This window comes from Erithacus rubecula, assembly GCF_903797595.1.
Source record: "Erithacus rubecula genome assembly, chromosome: 3".
NCBI classification, from domain to species: Eukaryota; Metazoa; Chordata; class Aves; order Passeriformes; family Muscicapidae; genus Erithacus; species Erithacus rubecula.
The window spans coordinates 39,483,079-39,503,156 of NC_136689.1; the positions used below are offsets into that span (position 1 = coordinate 39,483,079).

The 20,078-nt window shown below is 38.9% G+C and overlaps 1 protein-coding gene across 4 annotated transcripts in view; it reads left to right on the forward strand.

The window, feature by feature from the left end:
- RBMS3 (RNA binding motif single stranded interacting protein 3) overlaps positions 1–20,078 on the forward strand; it is a gene marked incomplete at its 3' end in the record, with an annotated part of 438,647 nt that overhangs the window by 362,278 nt on the left and 56,291 nt on the right. For all 4 annotated transcript variants that reach the window (XM_079301446.1, XM_079301447.1, XM_079301448.1 and 1 more), the window contains exons 9-10: positions 5,020–5,116; positions 7,711–7,761. In XM_079301446.1, coding sequence (XP_079157572.1) covers positions 5,020–5,116; positions 7,711–7,761 — 148 coding nt within the window. The remainder of the gene's footprint in view (positions 1–5,019; positions 5,117–7,710; positions 7,762–20,078) is intronic.

The window sequence follows — 20,078 nt, forward strand, 5'->3', positions numbered from 1 at the left end:
CAGAACCTTTTCCTTGTAGCATTCAGCTGGGGCCACCAGTGTGGAGCTTAGTGAACTGAGTCTGGGAATGAGAAATGTAAAGACACCAAGTCAAGGTGATGATTCAGAAGAGCTGTGAACCACCAACAAAATTTAAAAAGAAAAACTAACTGCACATGCTGACATTTACTGGAGTTCTTTATAGAGTTGAGAGATGCATTTGGATGCATCTAAGTTGCTAAGTCCACACAGAATTATGTGGAGGATGGAAGTCTACAAGAGAAGCATGTCTCTGCAGCAGGTGTTATGGGATGGTTTTTAAAATTCCCAGTTCCTTTAAAGGCGTGGATTATATTAGGTTTTGAGTTGGACCATAACCAAACCACAGAGAAGAATCTGGACTCTTGTTTCCAAATGAAGAGGTAGGTTCCTATTGTTCATGGCATCCTACTATCACTTTTATTACCATATAACTGCGTATTTGCCTTGAAAATCTATAGCAGGAATGAAAAGAGAGTGTGAGAGAGGCTTTCACTAAAAATTACTATGATTTTTTTCCCCATTAAGGAATAGGTGATTTTTTTCTGGGTCTATTACATTGTAAAGCTTGATTCTCCATTTCATTATATTGTTTTTATGCCTGTATAGCTCTGTTTAAGCATCCAGTGGAGTTACATCAGCATTAAACTGGTATAATGGAGTGAAGAATCCAGCCCATAGTGTACCATAGCATTGCAGTATGAGGTACTGAAGATTTGATAAGTACACACTTCAGTAGATCTTTTCACTCAGCAGCTACTCTGCCTTTTGTTTTGTTTTGTTTTGTTTTATAATCAGCCCTTTCTGAATTGTGTTTACAAAGGTACTCAGATTTTATTCTGGGGAGTCGTGTGCCTGTTATATGCTATTGATTTTTCAATTTGTGGCATTAATGCTGTTTTAGTAGTTTTATGCACTCATAGAAGGAACAGGATGGAGCTCTTGTATTTGCACTGTAAGGAAGCTCATTTAAAATGTTCCTGAGGCTGGAGTCCTCCTGGCCATTTGACTAAGATTGCAATGCACTGTATCAGTTTAGTACCTCATATCTGGGGGACAATTTTGTGCATTTGCTGGCCAATAGGCTCAATATTCAGATAGGTCTTTTCCAACTCCAACATCTGACTGTGTGCCTCGTTGCAACAGAAAATTGCTGCCTTGATAATGCTTGGTAATGCTCTTACATTATGTGAGCCCCAGGATACTATTTATGAATCTAACTTTTTCAGTACTGCCCGCAGGCACGAGGCATGAGCAAATGGTGTTTATTGCAGTGCAAATAGGATCTCGCTCTTGTGCAGATTCTGTCTGGAAGCTTGCACATTCCCCAGTAGAATGGGAACCATATGGAATTTTTTTCTGCTTTTTGGCAGGGATATAGTGACCAGACACTGCAGATAATGCAGTCCCCAAATGCAAAGGGAGGGTTGGTGTAGCAGGGGAGTATGTGCTTTGTCTGCTAAGCAGCAGAAACTGTTGTAAAGCGCTGCCTCTGTGTGCCTGATGAGGTTCTGGAGATATGCTTCTTTTCAACATCGCCAAAAATGTGTTCTTTTGAGCCCCTTATAAACCCCCCTTCAGGAATTTCCAGGAGCATCTTTTTGCCTGCTAGTGATGTTTCCCCTTTGCTTATCTAGGCATGCTGAAAAAGTCTATTTTTAATACAAGGGTGAAGTCCATTTTGCTTGCCCTTGCCACCTGCACGCTTGAGCTCCTAGCATTGCAATTGCAGCTGAGGAGCAGGGACACTGTCTTGCACCTGCAAAAAACTGCACAGACCAATGGAAGGATGCAGACTGCATTCACAGAAAATGCAGCTGAGCCTTCTGGAGAGCTCTCCTTAGAGCTCACAGGTCAAACACACCACAAAGCCTACAGCTCTCATAGTGCCTAGTGCACCTTACTAGATACACAGTCATTTTAATGCCAGGAAACTTGGAGGCATAATTTAATATATCTAAAACAACTCAAAGCCAGTATAATTCATATCTCTTTCCACTCCTCTTTCTGATGTAGATATTCTGATGACTGAGAATCCTGTATTCCCTTGAATGAACTTACAACTTGCATCTTCTACCTCATTTCACCCCTCCCTAAGCATAAAGAAAAAAAAGAAGGCAAAGCCTAAGACTGAATATAGAAAGGTCCTCAGCTGCAAATCTTGTTGTTGTGCTGTAAGGTTTGTGCCAGAATAAGCCACTCTTCTGGGTTTTTTTTCCCCCTTCTCTCTTATTAGATCCCCAGCATGCCACTTACATATGAGGACATTAGTCCATTTTATATGGAAAGGGAATTTAGGGAGACGACTCAGTGTCCCATGGGTGAGGGAGTGTTGAGCCCTCTTTGTCAATTAGCCCTGCCCTGGCAGCAAGTGACTCCAGCAGTGTGGTAGGTTGAGCATCCCATGCCTGAGGGTGGCTCTGCTTGAGTCCATCCCCAGCAAGGACACCTCTATCCTCAGCACAGCACTCTGCTTCACATATGGCAGAGACATCCACAGCCTTTATTATTAGATTCTTTTGGCCACAAGAGGCATTGAAGAAAGAAAACAAGCCTTTGTGTCTTGATGTAAGAGATTCCTGACTGTAAAATTATTTCTTTACAACCTGTCACAGTGACTGAGATTGTTATACTTGATTTTTAATTTTTTATTATTATTATAAAAATTGAAATATATGGACTGGATTTTCTTGCATTGTCATTTGCAGCATCAGAGTTTCTTCCTTTCTCTTCCTTGATGCCCTTGTGCAAAAATTTTCCCAATACAGCTGAGTGTCCTAGCAGTATATTTTATTTGATGCCTATTTGAGAGCATTCCAAACAGTGACAGATAACTGGTATTGGCAGGGCTGTTGGAAGGGCTGTATTTTCCACGTTACCATAGCATATATTCTACAGGCTTGTGTACTATTCAGATAAATGCATCTCTAAGCTGAAACTGAAATGGCAAGCTGTCTGTCAAACTCTTGGCTTAGCACACATTTTCTGTAAATTTTTTAGTATTTGCTGGGATTTAGCGGAGAGTTTATTGCAAAGAGTCAGCACTACTTCCAAATGGAAAGTTGTTTCTTCCCTGTACTTGTCTTTATCCAAGCAGTTCATGCATGGTTATGAGTACGAGCCCAGCATCAGTGCAAGGTTTATGAACAGAATGAGAAAAGAATGAACAAAAATATGGGTTTTTTTCAAAAGAGTTTTGGTTTTATATTATCTTTTAGTGTAAGAGTTTTATATGTATTTCTATACATTACACATTTTACCAACAGACTAAATTCTGTCAGTCTGCCATTGACTATTTTCATTTGCTGCACACAACAGTTTTTAGTTGATCCACTTGGCAAGTGGATTTCTGGTTAACAATGATCTGGGAGAAGACCCCTGTAAAAGGAGCTAGATATTATGCAACATGCTAGTGCTATAGATTAACCTACCTAGTGGTGTAAAAATCCCTTCTCCCTTGATGTTGTGTGAACTTAATATTTGGTATTACACGGGCATACAAATGCCTCTAAGTTCTCATAATAGGATATATATAAAATTGGGCAAAGGCACAATTTTAAAATAGTCTCTGTGCAAGCATTGTGAGGGCAGATAAATGGTCCTAAAATAGCATTATATTTCTATTAAACAAAAAATCACTCAGATGCCACCTGCTGCTTTTGGCATTTTAAAATCTGATTTGGAATAGAAAGAACAAATTATTGCTCCTCTGTCTCCCTCTCCCCTCCTAACTTTGAATGTTTCCACCCAGCGTTCAAAGAGAGCAGCCAGTTTTTCCAAGGCTGTTGGTTGAAGTCAGTGGTTATTTGAGCCTGCATCCAGAATGAATGCATCCAGTCTGAACTAGACTGATTAGTACTAAATCTGTGATGCCAGGATGATCAGGAAATAGAGCACTTGTACAAACACCAGTAATGATTTTTTTGTTGTTGTTGCATAGCTCTCATGGAAAGCTACTGTTGATTGCCTCAGAGTAGGGAGGGGGAAAAATATGAAAAGAAAGGGAATGCAATCCACTTCACTGTGCAGATTCTTCTGGTACTTACTGGTGCATCATATATGAGAAAGAGCTGCATGAATTTTAAATCATGCAGAAGAACACTGCACATGAGTGTTTTTCTCTGAGTCCAAAATGTAGGCATTTAAACAACTGTAAAGCTACTTTTAAAAATAATTTTATTGTTCTGGCTTACAACTTTGCAGTTAAAACTGCAAAAAGGGCAAATGCAAAAATCTTTACAACCACACAGATATTAAGCACTAACACAATCCAGCAGTAGTGATGATATTTTCCAAGTGATAATTTTATCAATAATCATTAACCCACGGGGAAAAAGAAAGAATATAACATTTATTACCATCAAGCAAGAGATGGTGCAGCTTCTGTTCATAGCATGCAACAGTAGAAATAAAAGCAACTAAATCTGAGATTTTCAGTGCTGCCTGGGGCATTTAGCCTCATAATTCCTGATACATTTCACCAGAAAAAGGGGGTTTTACTCTCTGCCTAGATGAATACGAAAATTTCAGCCAGAGTTTTTGTAGCTACCTCTTAATAAAATAATTCAGGCATGTATATAAGATGTGTTATTCTCAGCACTGAAGCATTAGGATATGAAAAGAAAACAGTACCCTGTATAAAAATGAAATCAGTAATGTTGTCTTTGATATCGTGTAAGAAATTTCCTTTCACCAGCTAGCACCCTGGAAAATCAGCTGTCTTTGCATTTCAGATAATTGCTTCTTGTATTGTGAAGTTCTATATTTGTGCTAGTTGAAGTGAAAAAAAATATGCTCTGTGTAAATATTCCTCCTCCATTCCATTTTCAAGATCTGCTCAATGGAGCCATCACATCTTTTTTATTGCAGTTTTGGAAAAAGATGGACATAATTACCTGGGTAGACTCTTTTTGTCTTTACCCAGGAGGCAGTGAATTATTTAGTCAGAGCCTGAGTAGTCCAGAGGTTCAAAAAAATCTCTCTTTTGTTCCTTGTTTGCAGGTTTTATTCCTCACCGTACAGTATTCCAACAAACCGCATGATTCCACAGACATCAATCACGCCATTCATTGCTGCTTCCCCTGTCTCTACATATCAGGTACGTCACATACGCTCTTGTCTGCTGTGTTTCCCAGTTAATTATGGTTTGGATGTGGATGAAGGCAGAGTGTTCACCACAGAAAATTGTGTGAGTGCTTGGGTTCTTGAGTCACACTTAAAACAAAGGGCTCTCTAGTGATATTCAGGTATCATTGGGTAGAGTTTTAAGTGCTTCCTGCATTCTTTAGAGCAGTAATGAAAGCCACTGTAATTCTTAATTTCAGTCAGTTTCTCTGGTAAACAGCATTTTCCTTCATTTCCAGTTGACAACACCAGAAGCTTATAATTCTTATTAAACTGTTTCCTCATTTTGGCTCCCCTTCATTAGCCAAAATAATTTTAAAGCTTTTTTTTTTATTTTAATAATTTATGTTAACTGCATTATATTTTGATCTTTTGACCCCAGCTGTATTTTTTCCAGTAATGGCATCCTTTAAAAGTATACTCATTTTTATCCAATAATCCCTGACAAAGCAAATTACTTGAGGATGTGTCCTCAAATTGTTTTTTAGTCTGCTACACGCCACGTCATTCAGAATTTCTCTTTTCAGCATATCCCTCTCAGATCTCCATTGGGAAATTATTGTCTTGTTTTGGCTTTCTGAGATGAAAGTCAAAACCAGAGAGTATATTTTTATTATTAGCCATTGTCTGGGAACTTATCACTTTACAGAAGCTGGTCATTGACTATATATTTTCCAAGTTTAGTTTTTTCTCTCCTGTACTATCTGTGTTTTTCCAACCCTGAGTCTTACCTGAAATAAGCTACTCAAACTTTCAAAGCTGCGTGGGGGGGTTGTTCTGAATGTTAGGGTTTGTTTATTGGGGCTGGAAGGTTCCAGATGGTATGCTACTGCTTACAGGTAATTCTGGGGAGCTACTCTACTTTAAACTTCATCTTCAAAGATCAATGATAAAAAGATAAAGATAAATGATTCTTGTAATTCGCTTTGACTCTTGTGTTATTTTATTTTAGATGGCTATGTAGCACTTGCCAAACAAAATTATTTAGATCAGGTAGATTCAGTAAGTTTCAGTAATGGCAGCAGCAAAGATTAGTCAATGCCAGAGATATACAATTGCAGCTCACATGCAATTTTCCCAGTAGCAAATCTGGCTTAAGAGCCATACTACTTCCCTCTTATTCATGCCACTGAGTTCAGCCATTTACTTTTATCACTGCTCCACAGTTCACACTTGCTCCCCTTTTCCCATTCTGGTGTGAACCATTGCATCAGTTTGTGGTATCATGAGTTTATACCAAAACCATTTTTTTTTTTTTTTTCTACCCATATAATTTTCCTTTAAATAGTTTGCAGTGTAAGCCCAAAGACTTTTGCCTTGGCATGTTGAGGACAAGCAGTGGTGCAAGAGTGGGAGCAATGAGCAGCAGAAAGCTGTGGCAGCTCAATTGTGCTTTAGCTCATGGGGATTCACAGCAGAAAATGTGGTAGTAGAGGTGTGTTTGCATGTGGGTGTGCTGATTTTGGTTCTAAAGATGTTTTGCTGAACTTGTTTTTCAATAAAAAATAGACTTGGATAAACATATACAAATGTTGGAGCACACTGTTATACAGTTAATTCTCTTTCTTCATTAATTAAATCAAAGCACATCCTGAGAAGTGGGTCCTTGCAGCTTTCTCCTTGTTATCCCTGGTCATGCTTAGTCTGAGGTGCTACACCCATCTCTGTGACAGCAGGTGTCCTCTGATGGCTCTGGCACAGCTACATCTTTTGTGTACTTATGTGTTGTGGTGCCCACACTGATGCAAAAGCAAACTAAAATACACAATTCTTGGGGCTGAGCCTGAGTTATGATGGCATGTGGGCCATTCACACATAACACAAAAGGGATATGGCTCAGAGATGCCACCACAAATATGCAAACACTCTATCATGTGTTCAATTGTTAGTAAAATTGTTGTATCTTTGAAATATGTTACATGGCAGTCACAAGGCAGAACAACAAAGAAAGTCTTTGGTGATGCATATGGAGTTCTGGTGGGAATAGACCCCAGGATGCTCAAGCTAAGAATGATCCTGGAGGGGCAGACTTCTTAAGCCAGCTTTACCATGAAAGCTTTCAATTAGAATAATTTTCAAAAACTCTGAATTAGATCTGCAGTTCTTACTGGAAACAGAATAAGTCATTCTGGGATCTCTTGAGATTGTTATACCTTTGAAAGTTCATACAGATACTTTTGAAAGTAAACTCTGAACATTTTATGTCTCCTGCACTGTCGGTTGGATGACATGTTCATGATTATATTGATGGATGAAAGCAAACAATGCAGATGAAAAAATGGGACAACATGGAATATTGAAGACTGCTTTACAAGATAAAATGTTGTGATTCATAGAAGTGGTGCAATCACTCAGACTTCTGACTTTGGTGGAAAACATTATCAAATGAAATTTGAATGCTTTTCCCTTTGTCAATAACTATATGAAGAGTAAATTAATTTTCTATTGAGTTATAAGACTTAAGTCTTTTGTCAAAATTAGCACCTTAGTTGTACTAGGGAGAATATTTTCAAGTAAATTGTTAAGTTTTAAACTTTTCTATGCTAATTAAAAGTATTTGATATGCAGGTCCAGAGTACTTCATGGATGCCTCATCCGCCATATGTTATGCAACCAACAGTAAGTGGATGCTTGGTTATATCTGGCTAAAAGTGCTTCCATTGTAGCCTTGCTCTGCTTTTCCAGCCACAATTAAGTCCTGGTCATGTAAGAGCAGCCAGCTGCTCCCTGTGACAAGAGCCCTCTGCAGTAGAGGTTTTGTTTCTCTAAGCAGCACCGTTTGATTTAGTGGAAAGGGGAGGATGGGTGATGTATTGTCTAATTGCACTGATTGTAAGAGAGTGACAAGTTCTGGAGTGCTGCTCCTGGAGCTCTGCTTCAGGGACTGCAAGGTAACAGCATTACTGTGTACTTTGCATTGCCAGATCAACAAGTGGCCATTCCCTTATATGCTGAGCCTTCAAAAATGTCCTGTGCAGTTTTATATGAAGGACCTTCAGTGCCTCAGTAATGCATTTCTGCATAGTGGAAAAGGGTGCAACACAACTGTCTTAGAGAGTCTCTACCAAATCTGAATCTGCTTTATGATTGTCCAGTCAACTCTTTTTTTTTTCTCCCTTTGTCAATTTATAACTACTTAAAGCTGCATTATGTTTCTAACCAAAATTCATTAGAAGTAGTGCAGCTGATTTTTTTGGTATCACAGAAGAGTTTTGATGTACTTTGCCTAAATATTAGCAATATACCAGGAGAAAACACCATACTTAATTCCACTATAGACAGATGACTTTAGTTGCATTTCTACCTTTGATGAATGTCTCAGGTACAGATCCACTTGACAGTGTCATTAATCAGAATTTAAATGTATGCTCCACATAATCATTAATACACTGATTTACACAAGAGTAAAATTAAAATGAAGGTCTATGGCTTAGGATTGTTCGCTATTCATATTTTTATTCAACTATTTTGACTTCACAGTAGTGTAACTTCTGGTGAGATTTAGCTGTACAGCAATTTGGGTATAATTCCACTACGTATCTGTTCAGTTGCACAAGTCTCTCATCCCAATTTGCAGTTCCCTTTCCACACCCCTCATCTCCATGTAGGCAAGTTCTTCAGTTCTCTCACAAGGCAGGGACCATAGTGTGGGACTGACTGAGCACCCAGTTCCTGTTGCTGCTGTGCTGCACCTCTCTGCAGACCCTGGGGGAACTTTCCATCTCAGAGGAGAAAAGCTGTTGCTGTATTCATTTGTAGGGAGATGAAACCAATTGAACAAATTTACAGTTAACATCAGTCCTGTACATTAATATTTGGATTTAATAGCAGTCTTAGATGTGTGTATATATGAGTTATGAGACTTGTGGAAGCCAAAAAATCTCCAATCCTTGCAGAAAGACTCCCTTTCTAAAAGAAAAACATAAGCACTTTGCCAACCCAAGATTTTGTGTGTATGTGTGTTCGAGTTTTATTTGACAATATTGAGCAAAACATTTTTCTGCAGTGTAGGAGAGGTATTGTGATGAGGTAGATGAATGTATTTACCTCTTAGCAAGGACATGAAGAGAAAACTGTCTTTTAGAGAGATTGGCACCCTCAAAATGCTGAGTTAAATTGGTGTTCATTGTTAACCACAGAGTAACATCAAAAAAAAAGGAAGTGTGATTCCGGGTGGAAAGCAGAGGGATGGTAGATAAGTGCTGCACCATTTCTGATCCAGTGTCATTGCTATCCTTTGTTTTCCATGTGTTTTCTGTAGCAATCCTAGTCTCTTCTCTGAAAGATTTTTCCCATGTGTTTACAAAGATTATGTTCTTAAGTAAGAGGACATGAGGCATGTAGTACCAAAGAAGCATAAAAGCAAAAAAGCAGAACTACCATTCCCCAGGTTTCATTCAGAAATGAATTCTTTATTAGAAATGTCTGAAAACTTGTCAGAGTATTACCACACAGAGAATTCCAGAGACTTTTGTTTTGAAAGAAAATAAAGAAACTGTGTTAGGTTTAAGTTTTCTGTAAATTCATGCCTAACTGTAGACTCTATTCTAGGCACCTCCAAAGCTCAAAAAAAAAAAAAAAAAAAAAAAAGAAAATATTGCAATAAAATTGTCAGAATTAAGGATGTGAGTCTTGGTAATCTGTGAGCTGATGAAACTGGGAACATTCTAATTTAGTTAGCTTTTTATCTCTTCTTGTAAGCTAGTTTTCCATGTTATTATCTAAATTGCCACCACTTTACTTCATAATATTTTATGAGGTGATTGATTGTGGCATGTGATGTCCCCCTGGACGCTACTGCAGATAAATATTACATTCCCCTTGCCCCAGGAAGGAGAACATTTTGTTAAGCCTCTATTATTCTTTGACAGTAGAGATAAACTCATACAGAAAGCACAGTTTGAATTGCTCAAACAGTGGTGGTTAGTTCTTTGTTTTGATTATAAGTATCCACTAAATCACATTACTGGATGATTAGCTTTTCATTTCCTACAGAAAGTCCTTCTTGATATTTATGTATAATTTGACATCATGTAATGTCCCTCATGACAAAAAGATGGGCAGAACCATTCTGTAGAGGAGACAAAGTGAGACTCAGTGTGCTGGGCACAGGCAGGGTGGTGTTTCCCCAGACTGGCAGGCTTGCCAGCAGGAGGGAAGAGCTGTGCTGCATGGCACCACCATCCTGTGCCTGTCTGTCCCTCCTCTGCCTGCCCAGCTCATCTCCCTCCCTGTGCAGCAAATACAAACCTCTCTCTTCAGTGATATCCCCTGCAGCAGACATTTATGTCCTTTATTTCCCTTTGCACATTGATTTCAGCCACGTTTTCCTGATGTGTGCACGTGTGCATTCTGTATCCATTTACTTGGTGGATTAAAAAGTGCACTATTGTAAAAGATTGTATCTCCAATTCCTTCTGTAGCTTTTTAACTACAAACAGATAAACTTCTGACCCTAACAAACAAAAATGACATATATATTAACTGGAAAATATTTGTGCACACTGGTATACTTCTCAGCTTTGTTTGTCTTCTTACTTCTGTGATACCTTTAAAAACAGAAAACAACCAAAACTACATTTTCTAAGAAAATAATAGTCAGAAGATTTTTGTCCTAAAAGGAGAAATTCAGATGGACAGTTAAGAATTCTGCAGGTACAGAACTGATATTGTAGGGTGTTGGTAATAAACAGATGCATATTCTATTTTTAAAGGCTTTTATTTTTGGTTTTAAGTGATTTTTGGTGGTCTTACTCCAAGAGCCATGGAAAAATAATATCAAATAGGTTGAGGTAGCACTGCTATTTCTGAGTAACTAGTATTGAAAATAAGATTGTATTGGCATAGTAGGGTCATACATGAAAACTTCTCACATCTTAATGCTTACACAAACTTCAGGGTTTTGGAAAACAGTGTTCCTGAATCATGTGGGCATGATGAAAAATCTACCTGGAGGTTCATGTGTGATTCAGACACTTTTGAAAAATGCACCTTTTGTGAATTGAACCTTCACCACTTTTACCCATATTGATTTAACCCTGTCAAGGTAAGAATACCTAAAGTTTGGCAGTTTCATTGCTTTGCCATGTGTGCCCTGGTCATTCCCCAGAGTATTAATGGAAGACAAGCTGCAAATGAGTTATAGCAGTGTGAGCTTGGATAAAGATTGGCAAAACATTTAATGCACTGAAGGTAGTCCAGGCTCAGTATCTTTCAAAGTACAGTGCTTACTCTTCTGTGTTTGAAACAAGTCTTGTATTTCATTACTGCCTCAGGATAAGGATAGATGGATAGTGATGACAGAATCAAAACATTAATGGGATAAGAGTTATTCTGGAGACTTATAACATTTGCCGTATTACTTTTATTTGCCATATTACAGTGATTTTCCTGTAGTCCCTGAAGGCTACAGGGTTTGAAAGGTTTGAAAGTGATGGGAATACTTTGAAAAACATGTTTACATGTCAATTCACATGTAGACAATCTCATTTTTACTGATAAGGGCATTTGTTCAAAACATTTTGATTCAAATCTTTATTATGAAAAATACATGTAGCCTTCCTCTTTAAAGGCAATTTTTTTAGTGAACATAAATATGCTACCATAATACTCAATGTGCACACTGGTTTTACACTTATCCTCTTTTATTTGCAAGTAAAACTGTGTGTGTAATCACTGAGTATGCACAGATAGATGTTCTTGTCAGTCTGGAATAGTTTCTGCATAATAGCTGAAGAAGGATTATGCCAGTGGCAGCAGGAAGGGTGCAAGCGGAGCAGCATATGGAAAAATGTAACACTGATAATGATAAAGTATGTTGGAGACAACTTCTGTTCTGGAAGTTTCTCAAGCCCTTGCAGTCCTTCTAGAAAGGTCAATGTCTTAACAAACACCCTTATTATTTTTATTCTGTCGTCCTTCCTGTGGCCCATGGCTGAATGGAATCCATCTGTCTTTAAAAGCATCAACAAACACATGTCTTATTTCATAAGCAGTGTAAAACCCCTAGTTTGGTGAGAAGCAAGGCTGAGTAAGGACTCCAGATTCTTGCCTCTTGGTTGCTGTGCATGAATGCAGTAGCATAAAAGGTACAAATTGTTCAACTGAAATGGATCAGTTTTCATTTTCTCACTAGCGACTCTGCTGTTTTGGATAATACCCAAAATACCACAGCAGTTTCAGTGTTTTGATTCCTACACACTGGAACAAAGAAGTTCCTTGTGCTCCAATCCACATCCCTCTCCCAAGACAGCTTTTTCTACCTCACGTTTATTGCTCTACCTTTTTAGTAAACAGAGCCAGCAGTCTATCCTAAGTTTGCCTGTAAGAGTGTAAGAAAACAAAGTATGTCCTCTGCAGACAGTTGAGTCCTGCTTCCAAGATGAAATGTGAGAATTCAGCTAGATGGTATGAAAAGTAAACAGGAAATAATCCTTAGAAATTGGAATCTTCAGCAAGTCTTTCAACTTTTAACTGTGTATTTTTAAGAGATCCTTTGAACATGAACTTACTTGAACTCTTAAGGCTAAAGTGTTTAGAGGTTGAAATAACTAACCAAATACCAATGACTAAGTTCTGCTGAGCAATTTTAATTCCAGTGTTTCCCGAGGCAGAAAATCAAGGACTGTAAATTCTATAACTCTGATAATCAAGGCAGTAATTGGCAATGTTCCTCTGGGGGAAGCAGGCTCACATGAGGTCACTTCTGCCTCCCCCTCACCCTGCACCCACTGTATACAGATGTTGTATACACTGTATACAGATGTTGTCTCAGTGCTACCTAAAGGGGTTTTTCAGATGCAGGTGAGCATGTGCTTCCTGACCTCCTTTAGTGCCAGCTGTTGTTGTGCTGGGGAGAGTACCCAGGACAGGAAAGCAGTGCCCAAGCTCAGCTAACTTAGACCTCTAAAAGAAAACAGGTGTAAGTGATTCAGCCAAGTTACATCTCCTGCTCAAGTGTAGTGGTTTTTAAGTCTGATTATACAATGCTTCTGGAATCATATCAAAGTATTGCTCCAGTCCTTTGTTCTGCTGTCGTAGAAATTATTATGAATCCCAAAAAAAAAAGATATATTTAAGTTAGATTGCCAACATTTTTGACACTCTGTTACAGCCCCCTAGTGAAAGTGAGCATATTTTGTGATGGCAGCAAGACACACCACATATGGATTCACTTAGAAAACATGGACAGGAGAACCACAAATGTTTCCAGTAGACAAGCCCTTGCATTTGAGGAACTTGTGGTGTGCTGTTTTGTCCTAAAAAGACTTCAGAGTTCTACTAAAATTTTCTTTTCTTTCAAATATTCTACAGATAGCATGAACACCAAATGGATAAACCATCAGTCTGTTTAAAGACATTTACATTAGTGGAAAAAAACATAATGTCTATGTTTCATATAAATCTATAAACATAAATGAAAAAGATATTTGGAAAAGAAGGCATCTGACACTAAATTTGAAAGGCTCCCCAGAGTTTTTTGAAGCCAGGAAATTCTGGTTGAGGTTATGGAATATTGATTTCTTTTAACAGAAAAGATGCAACCTTACCCGTTAACCTTCATTGTCAAGAAAAAAACCTTAATACAACAGCTGTTTAAAAGCAGTTTTATCAAAGGGGACTAGTTCTTTTAAAGATAACTATTAATCAATAGACATTAGAGTACCTTCTGTGAAAGAATGTAGTGCATTTTTAAAAAAAATCAATGTCTAATTTTGTACAAAGCCTGCATTCTGCTTTCACTTTTCCCACTCCATGTACATCACCTAAGAATATCAGTAATGCTTAATTTATCTCATATTAATATATGTAACATGTCTGTTTTCATGGCAATTTGCATTTTCATCAAGTTTTATATTTACACTAAGTCAAAATCCTGAACACAAATCTGTAAGATTCATATGTTTTCTTTGCCATTTTGAGCAAAAATTCCTCATTTGGTGAGCACTTGGTAGATTAGTAAGTAGGCAGATTGTGATAGGATCAGGAGAGAGTGGTGAACTGTGTAAACATATGCAATTAATGATAGGCCAAGAATTAGATTAATCAGTTTGCAGAAAGTAATAGGCTCAGCAGAGGGCTGAATTTAGCTCACCATCAGGTATTTTGCCCCTAATGATGCATTCTGGTTATGCATGCATATATGTGCTGTGAACAGGCTGAGGCATGTGACGTATTACAGTCCTCTCAAATCTCCCCTCCAGCATGAACCTTTCTCTTATTTTGTGCCTAGCACTGTCTGCTGTCTTGCAGTTGATTCTGATGTTGCCCACCTTGCACAGAGTGCTCTGCTCTGCTGGCTTACAACACATCAGATGGTGGGCAGGTTGTAAGCAGCACCCCAGCCCATTAGTAACAAAGGTGGCCATGTGGTGCCATTGCCAAACATGCAAGTTCTGTGGTGGTGGAAGGGAAAGGCAACAATTTTCATCTGCTACAGACAGCAAAGAGCTTCAAATGTGTTCTGTGGTCTGAGCAGAGGTTTCACACTGGCTGGTGACAGGGCTAGGAATGATCTCTGGGTGCCTTTCCCATGATGGAGATGTGGTTCTCATTTCCATAGCACAGTTAAGAATACAAGATGTTACCAGCAGAAGGGGACCTGGATCTCCTTTCTGCCTCCCAAACTCCATCCCTACAGCATTTCCATTTACAGAAGCATTGAGCATCTTTGGTGGAAGGAAACAGGTTCTGAGGTTCTGCAAATCCAGAAGGAATCTTGAGGAAAGCCTGTGATCTACAGCTAGGGAATGCCAGGGCAGTGCATAACTGTGATAACTCTAAAATGGGATTTTAAAAGACTGGCACAGCCTGTCAAAGACGTAAAGGTGAATTCTTGTTAGTGAAGGATCAAGTCAAGTTTTAGGCTATTGACAAGATGTCCTTTTATAAACAATTGAGTAGGGAGAAAATAATATATGAATAAAGGTGTAATCTTCAAAGTTAATTAATTTACTAATTTTTAAAATACGGTATTCTTTTGGAGTTTTGCCCCAGAGGCTTCAACTTGTTTTGAAAGAAAATTCCAAATGGAAATCAATCACACATACTTGTTTAGCTACAAATGTGTTTGATAGCCATATCCTAGCTGTAGCTCCTTTTTGACCTGAACCTGCCTTTCCTCACACTGGTTTCAAAGACTACATGTAGGCCTAGGGCACGTAGTGACAGGTACTTTTTCATCTGACACTGACCAGCTTTTTGACCTTGGAGAAAACATCTTTTTCTCAGACTCAGTTTCAGATTTATCTTTTTAGAAATCCCAATATATTTAGATTATAAAACTGTCATACTGCTAAATAGTTTTTAGTAGAAGTTTGTGAAAAGTCTGATGGAACAAGGGCCTGTCTTGACTGATGCCTCTTAACACATCCCCACAGTGATACTATTAGGGTTTAGGGTTTTCATGTTAATAATTAAGATTAACCTGTCCCAGCCACAAAAGAAAATCTTGGATCTGATTTTTACGAGTATAAATCAAGAATTAACTTCACCTAAGAATTGAATTGCATAGGTGTGAAACAGCAAGAATTAGAAGAGAATCATGCCTGCAGCAGTAAGCTGATGAAGGAGACTCTGTCACCTTCTTAATCCTTAGAACAAAAGCACTTCCATAAATTACCATTATGTTACACCAAGTGTATTCAAGGACCAATTTGCATAAGTAGGGGAAAACAGCTAATCTATGTATTACTTATAATTGCATCATGATTTTTCTAGTGCAGGACTTGTGTATAAATTTATAATAATATACTCTGAGGATTTAGTGACCAGTTTATAAGATTCCAAATTCCTGTCTCCAGGAACCATACAGAATCATAAAATATTCTGAGTTGGAGGAGACCCACAAGGATGATCAAATCCAGCTCTTCACTGGATGGCCCATACAGGGATCCAAACCACAGCCTTGGCATTATTAACACCATGCTCTAACCAACTGAGCTAATCTCAGTGGCATACTACAAAATCCCTTGCAAAACCTGATTAAATAGTTTGATTTTATGCCCCTTGATAATCCTATCAGGAGGTTTGTTTCAAAACACCTTTGCTCTGAGGCTTAGCATTCCATTTTTAATTTCCAGCCTAAAGGTGCTCCTCTTCATTTTGCCTCCATCTGTTGTTGGTCAAACATTCTTCCTGTGTTCAGGAACTGTTGTCTTCTCAATGTTCACCACATTAATTTATAGACAAAAATTTTATCTGCATTTCCATCTTTAGGCTAACTATGTTAGCATCACTTCATTTGCAGTAATGTAAGGATTTTATACCTCTGGCTGCAAAAATGACCCTTTTTTGGATCTATTCCACTTTGAATTCATTTTTCTGGGGCAGTCAATGCTCACAGGATTCAAGCCTTTTGTGCAAATAGAATTAATACTTCCTTCTCTTCTCTGGGACAACTCCGCTGCATTGTAAAATGTCTTTCTTCCCTTGTGCTCATAACTGGTAATGCAGTCATCCTGAAATTCACTGACATACCTAGGTTTTCTCCTTCTTCCACATTTCCAGCAAATGTTCCTATGTGATAATGGAAACCACGTTAGCCTGATGGACTTGATGAATTTGTGCCTTGCTCTGTTTAATCCAGTTCTTCCTGTATGATAGTCTAATTTGCCACTTTTCTTAATGTGCCTTCCAATTTCACAATTTCCCCAAATATTTTTCAAGGGAATTATTAAAAACACTGGATGAGAGCAATCAGATGGAGATTTTAGTGACCCTCCCACTGAAGTAGCAAAGCTTGTCTTTTAGCACAACCTTGTGGGAGCCCAGGGCGTACCCCTGGCCTCCTTGGGGGTCTCAAAACCCCCCTGGCAAGGGTCTCAATGACCTCTGAGTGAGACCCTGGTGTCACAGGTGCTGAATTCTAACCCCTGGGGGAAGTTGTCAGCATGGAGAGAATGGAAACAGGCTACCAAAATTAGTGAAGTGTAAACTAGATTGTTAGAACGTAGATAAATAGACTTTTGGGAATGTTTATGATAAGGGACACGTGGCCAAGATGGAGAATTTGAGGGGTGGACACCTTTTCCTTCTTATTCTCCATGTCATCCATGTTGGGTGACACGTTGGCACTCTTGGATTGGATGGGGTCAGGGCTGGACCATTTAATAAAATTGTATTGTATTGGGAAAATTTTGCAAACATATAATACGTAGTACTAACTGTATAAGATAAGCCCTGCCTTGACCAGGCAGATTCCACCATGGATGCCAGGCTGAGCAGACCCTGCTGGCCAGGCAAAAAGTCCCTGAGATAAGAAACAATAAACAATCCTTGGAAAAAGAGAAAACCATCTCCAGCAATCTCTCTTCAGCTGTTTCAGAGAAAACCAGGGTTTGAACCACCTTCGTGTCCCTCTGGGGTGATCTCGGGGCAAAGGAGAAACCTTGGACTGGGACACAACCTGTTATAATTTCTGCTTTAGTTAATCCTTTATCATCCCCAAAGTTTAGTAACTTCTGGCTGTAGCACTGCCTGAAATACTTTATTGACCTTCATAAAGTTTAGATCTGCTGCATGTCCTTTGTTGAGAAAATAGGTCATTTTATTTTAAAAAATGAGGTTAGCTAGATCCATCTTTGATATATCTATGTTCTATCTTCATTAATATCCTTTAGTCCTGGCCACTGGACCTGTGCTTATATGTTCCAGCTCTGCTATAGAGATGATCCAGTCCTGCTTCTTCAATTCACCTTGAGTTCAGTGGCTTCTCTGGGTTTTTCATCTCCTTGGTCTGTATTCATTTTTCTGCCCAAACAGTCATTCTCTGAGTGCTGCCTCTGCTGTCTGCTGGCTCATGTAGGAAATTGAGTGTCCTTAATCTGCTGGGAGGCTCCTTCTGAAACACCTTAATGTGTCCCCCATCCTCCCTGCATGGGGAGCCAAGCTCTGGGTTCTCTCCTTGGTTTTCACTTATCTAAGTAAGAAAACTTTTGTTAGGTTTTTGAATATCATTTGCAAAGCCTCAGGTAGACTTATAGTGAATCTTATTTCTGGCCTCCAAATGTTGCATTTTCTTGCCTTTTTTGTTTCCTCCCTTCTGTGTTCCTTCCTGATATACTTATTGAGGTGGCTGAGTAAGTGGCTGATTAATTAACACCTTCCCAACTGTAACTGCTAAAACATCTCAATAACATAATTATTTTAAAATTATTTTTCCAGAGGCAGTGCTAACAATTTATTTTTTTATCTCAGTGCATAAATGTACACTGTAGTTTAACACCCTGGAAGTTAGAAACATTCAAGATATCATAAGTAATAGCTTATTATTGAAACTATTGAATGTAGTCAGATCTAACAGTATTTGACATTAATTTTTTACTCTGATAGGTAAAATGCTTTCTTTTCATTTCAAATGTCCTTAGAAAGAATATTATATTGACCAAAACTTTGCAGTACAGAGGCAAATTATGTGTATCTTTCCTAAACTGATTTTACTCCCACTGAAGTGGAGTAATTGCTTAATTACAGTTTTTAGGTTGTAACTCTGTGGCCTTGTTTTCCTCCCAGAGCAGTGTGAATTAGGATTAAGTCCTGCATTCAGCAGTGTTTGCCACAAAGCCTCTTGTTGTGAGTCAGTGGTGTCTGCAGTGCAGAGTTTCAACCTCTTTCTTACATGATTGCAAAAACAAGTAGTGAAATGTAATAGCACAAACACTGAACATTCTTTGGCTGTTGCATAGTGGATTGATGAAGAATGAGTTGCGTAACACAGTGACAGATCAACAGAATCTGAAGAATTTTGAAGGAGTGCCAAGTTGTTATTTAGTGAAACCACTACCTTTGGACTACCTGCCAAAGAGATGCACTTCCAGCTGGGTAGATTCTCTTATCAAATGGCCCATTGTTAACAAGAAATTGGAAATTAGGGGCTGAAATTTCACTTCTTTTTGCCACGGTTTAAATGCAATTTGTTATTTCTTGTTACTAACTACAGCCTCTTGTTAAAGGACTTCTTCTGGACAGCCTTTTTCAATCTGTGCCTTTTAAATAAGCTACCTGGGATGTTTGATAATGTCACTGCAGGTCTTGTTGCCAAGGAGAGACCCTGTCTCTTACATCCACCCCAAATCCCAGGTGTAGCCTTTCACCACTGTGCTTTTCTGAGCAAGCACTTGAGTGGAAGTTATCTTTTCTCTATGCATGGCAAACCTTACATGCACATCCCAAAGCAGGAAGACAGTGGGGTTCCTCATTATCAGTTATCTACTTCTGCCTCCTAAAATGCTGTAAACTCACAGAGTGTGGAGTCCTTGTGAGGGGTTCAGTCTGGGATAACTTGGATGATTACTTCAAGCTGAGGATCACAGGACTGACACCCTGCTACTGATCCCCGTGGTGGGACAAGGGGGCTGCATATGATTCACACAGCACACAGCCTGCTTTCAAACAGCCTTTGTACTTCTGCAGTACGGATATCTGCAAGTCATTATGCACCCCCTCTTTGCCCAATCCACACAGGATGTGAGTCTGTGTCAGCTCCCAGCTTGATAGCCTTCCTCTTTAGCACTATCAATAAAAAACTCCTGCTTGCTGCTTTGGAAACTACTGGTCTACTGCCTGCCTCTAGCCAAGAGGGTGGGTGTCACATTCACAGATGTCCCACATCTGACAGGGTTGTGGATAGAATTTCCATAGGCAGGTTGGGGAAGAGACCTACCATTGTAAATCTGGTTCATCTGCACTGCCACAGCTGCTCCTGGGCTAGCCCAGAGTTCAGTGGTCCAGGAGAACAAGCAGTGTTCCAGGAAAAGCATGGTTGTATGCATTCCACCACTGACATTTCTTCCTGCTGGCAGGCCATGTCATTTTTGTGGAAAGGACAGGATTGCTCTAGATGTACTTTTTTTAAATGAGGATGAAGTGTTTGATGCAATGATCATTTCCTGGTGCTTGTCACAGCTCTTCAGGGAGAGAAAGTGGTGGATGTTTTT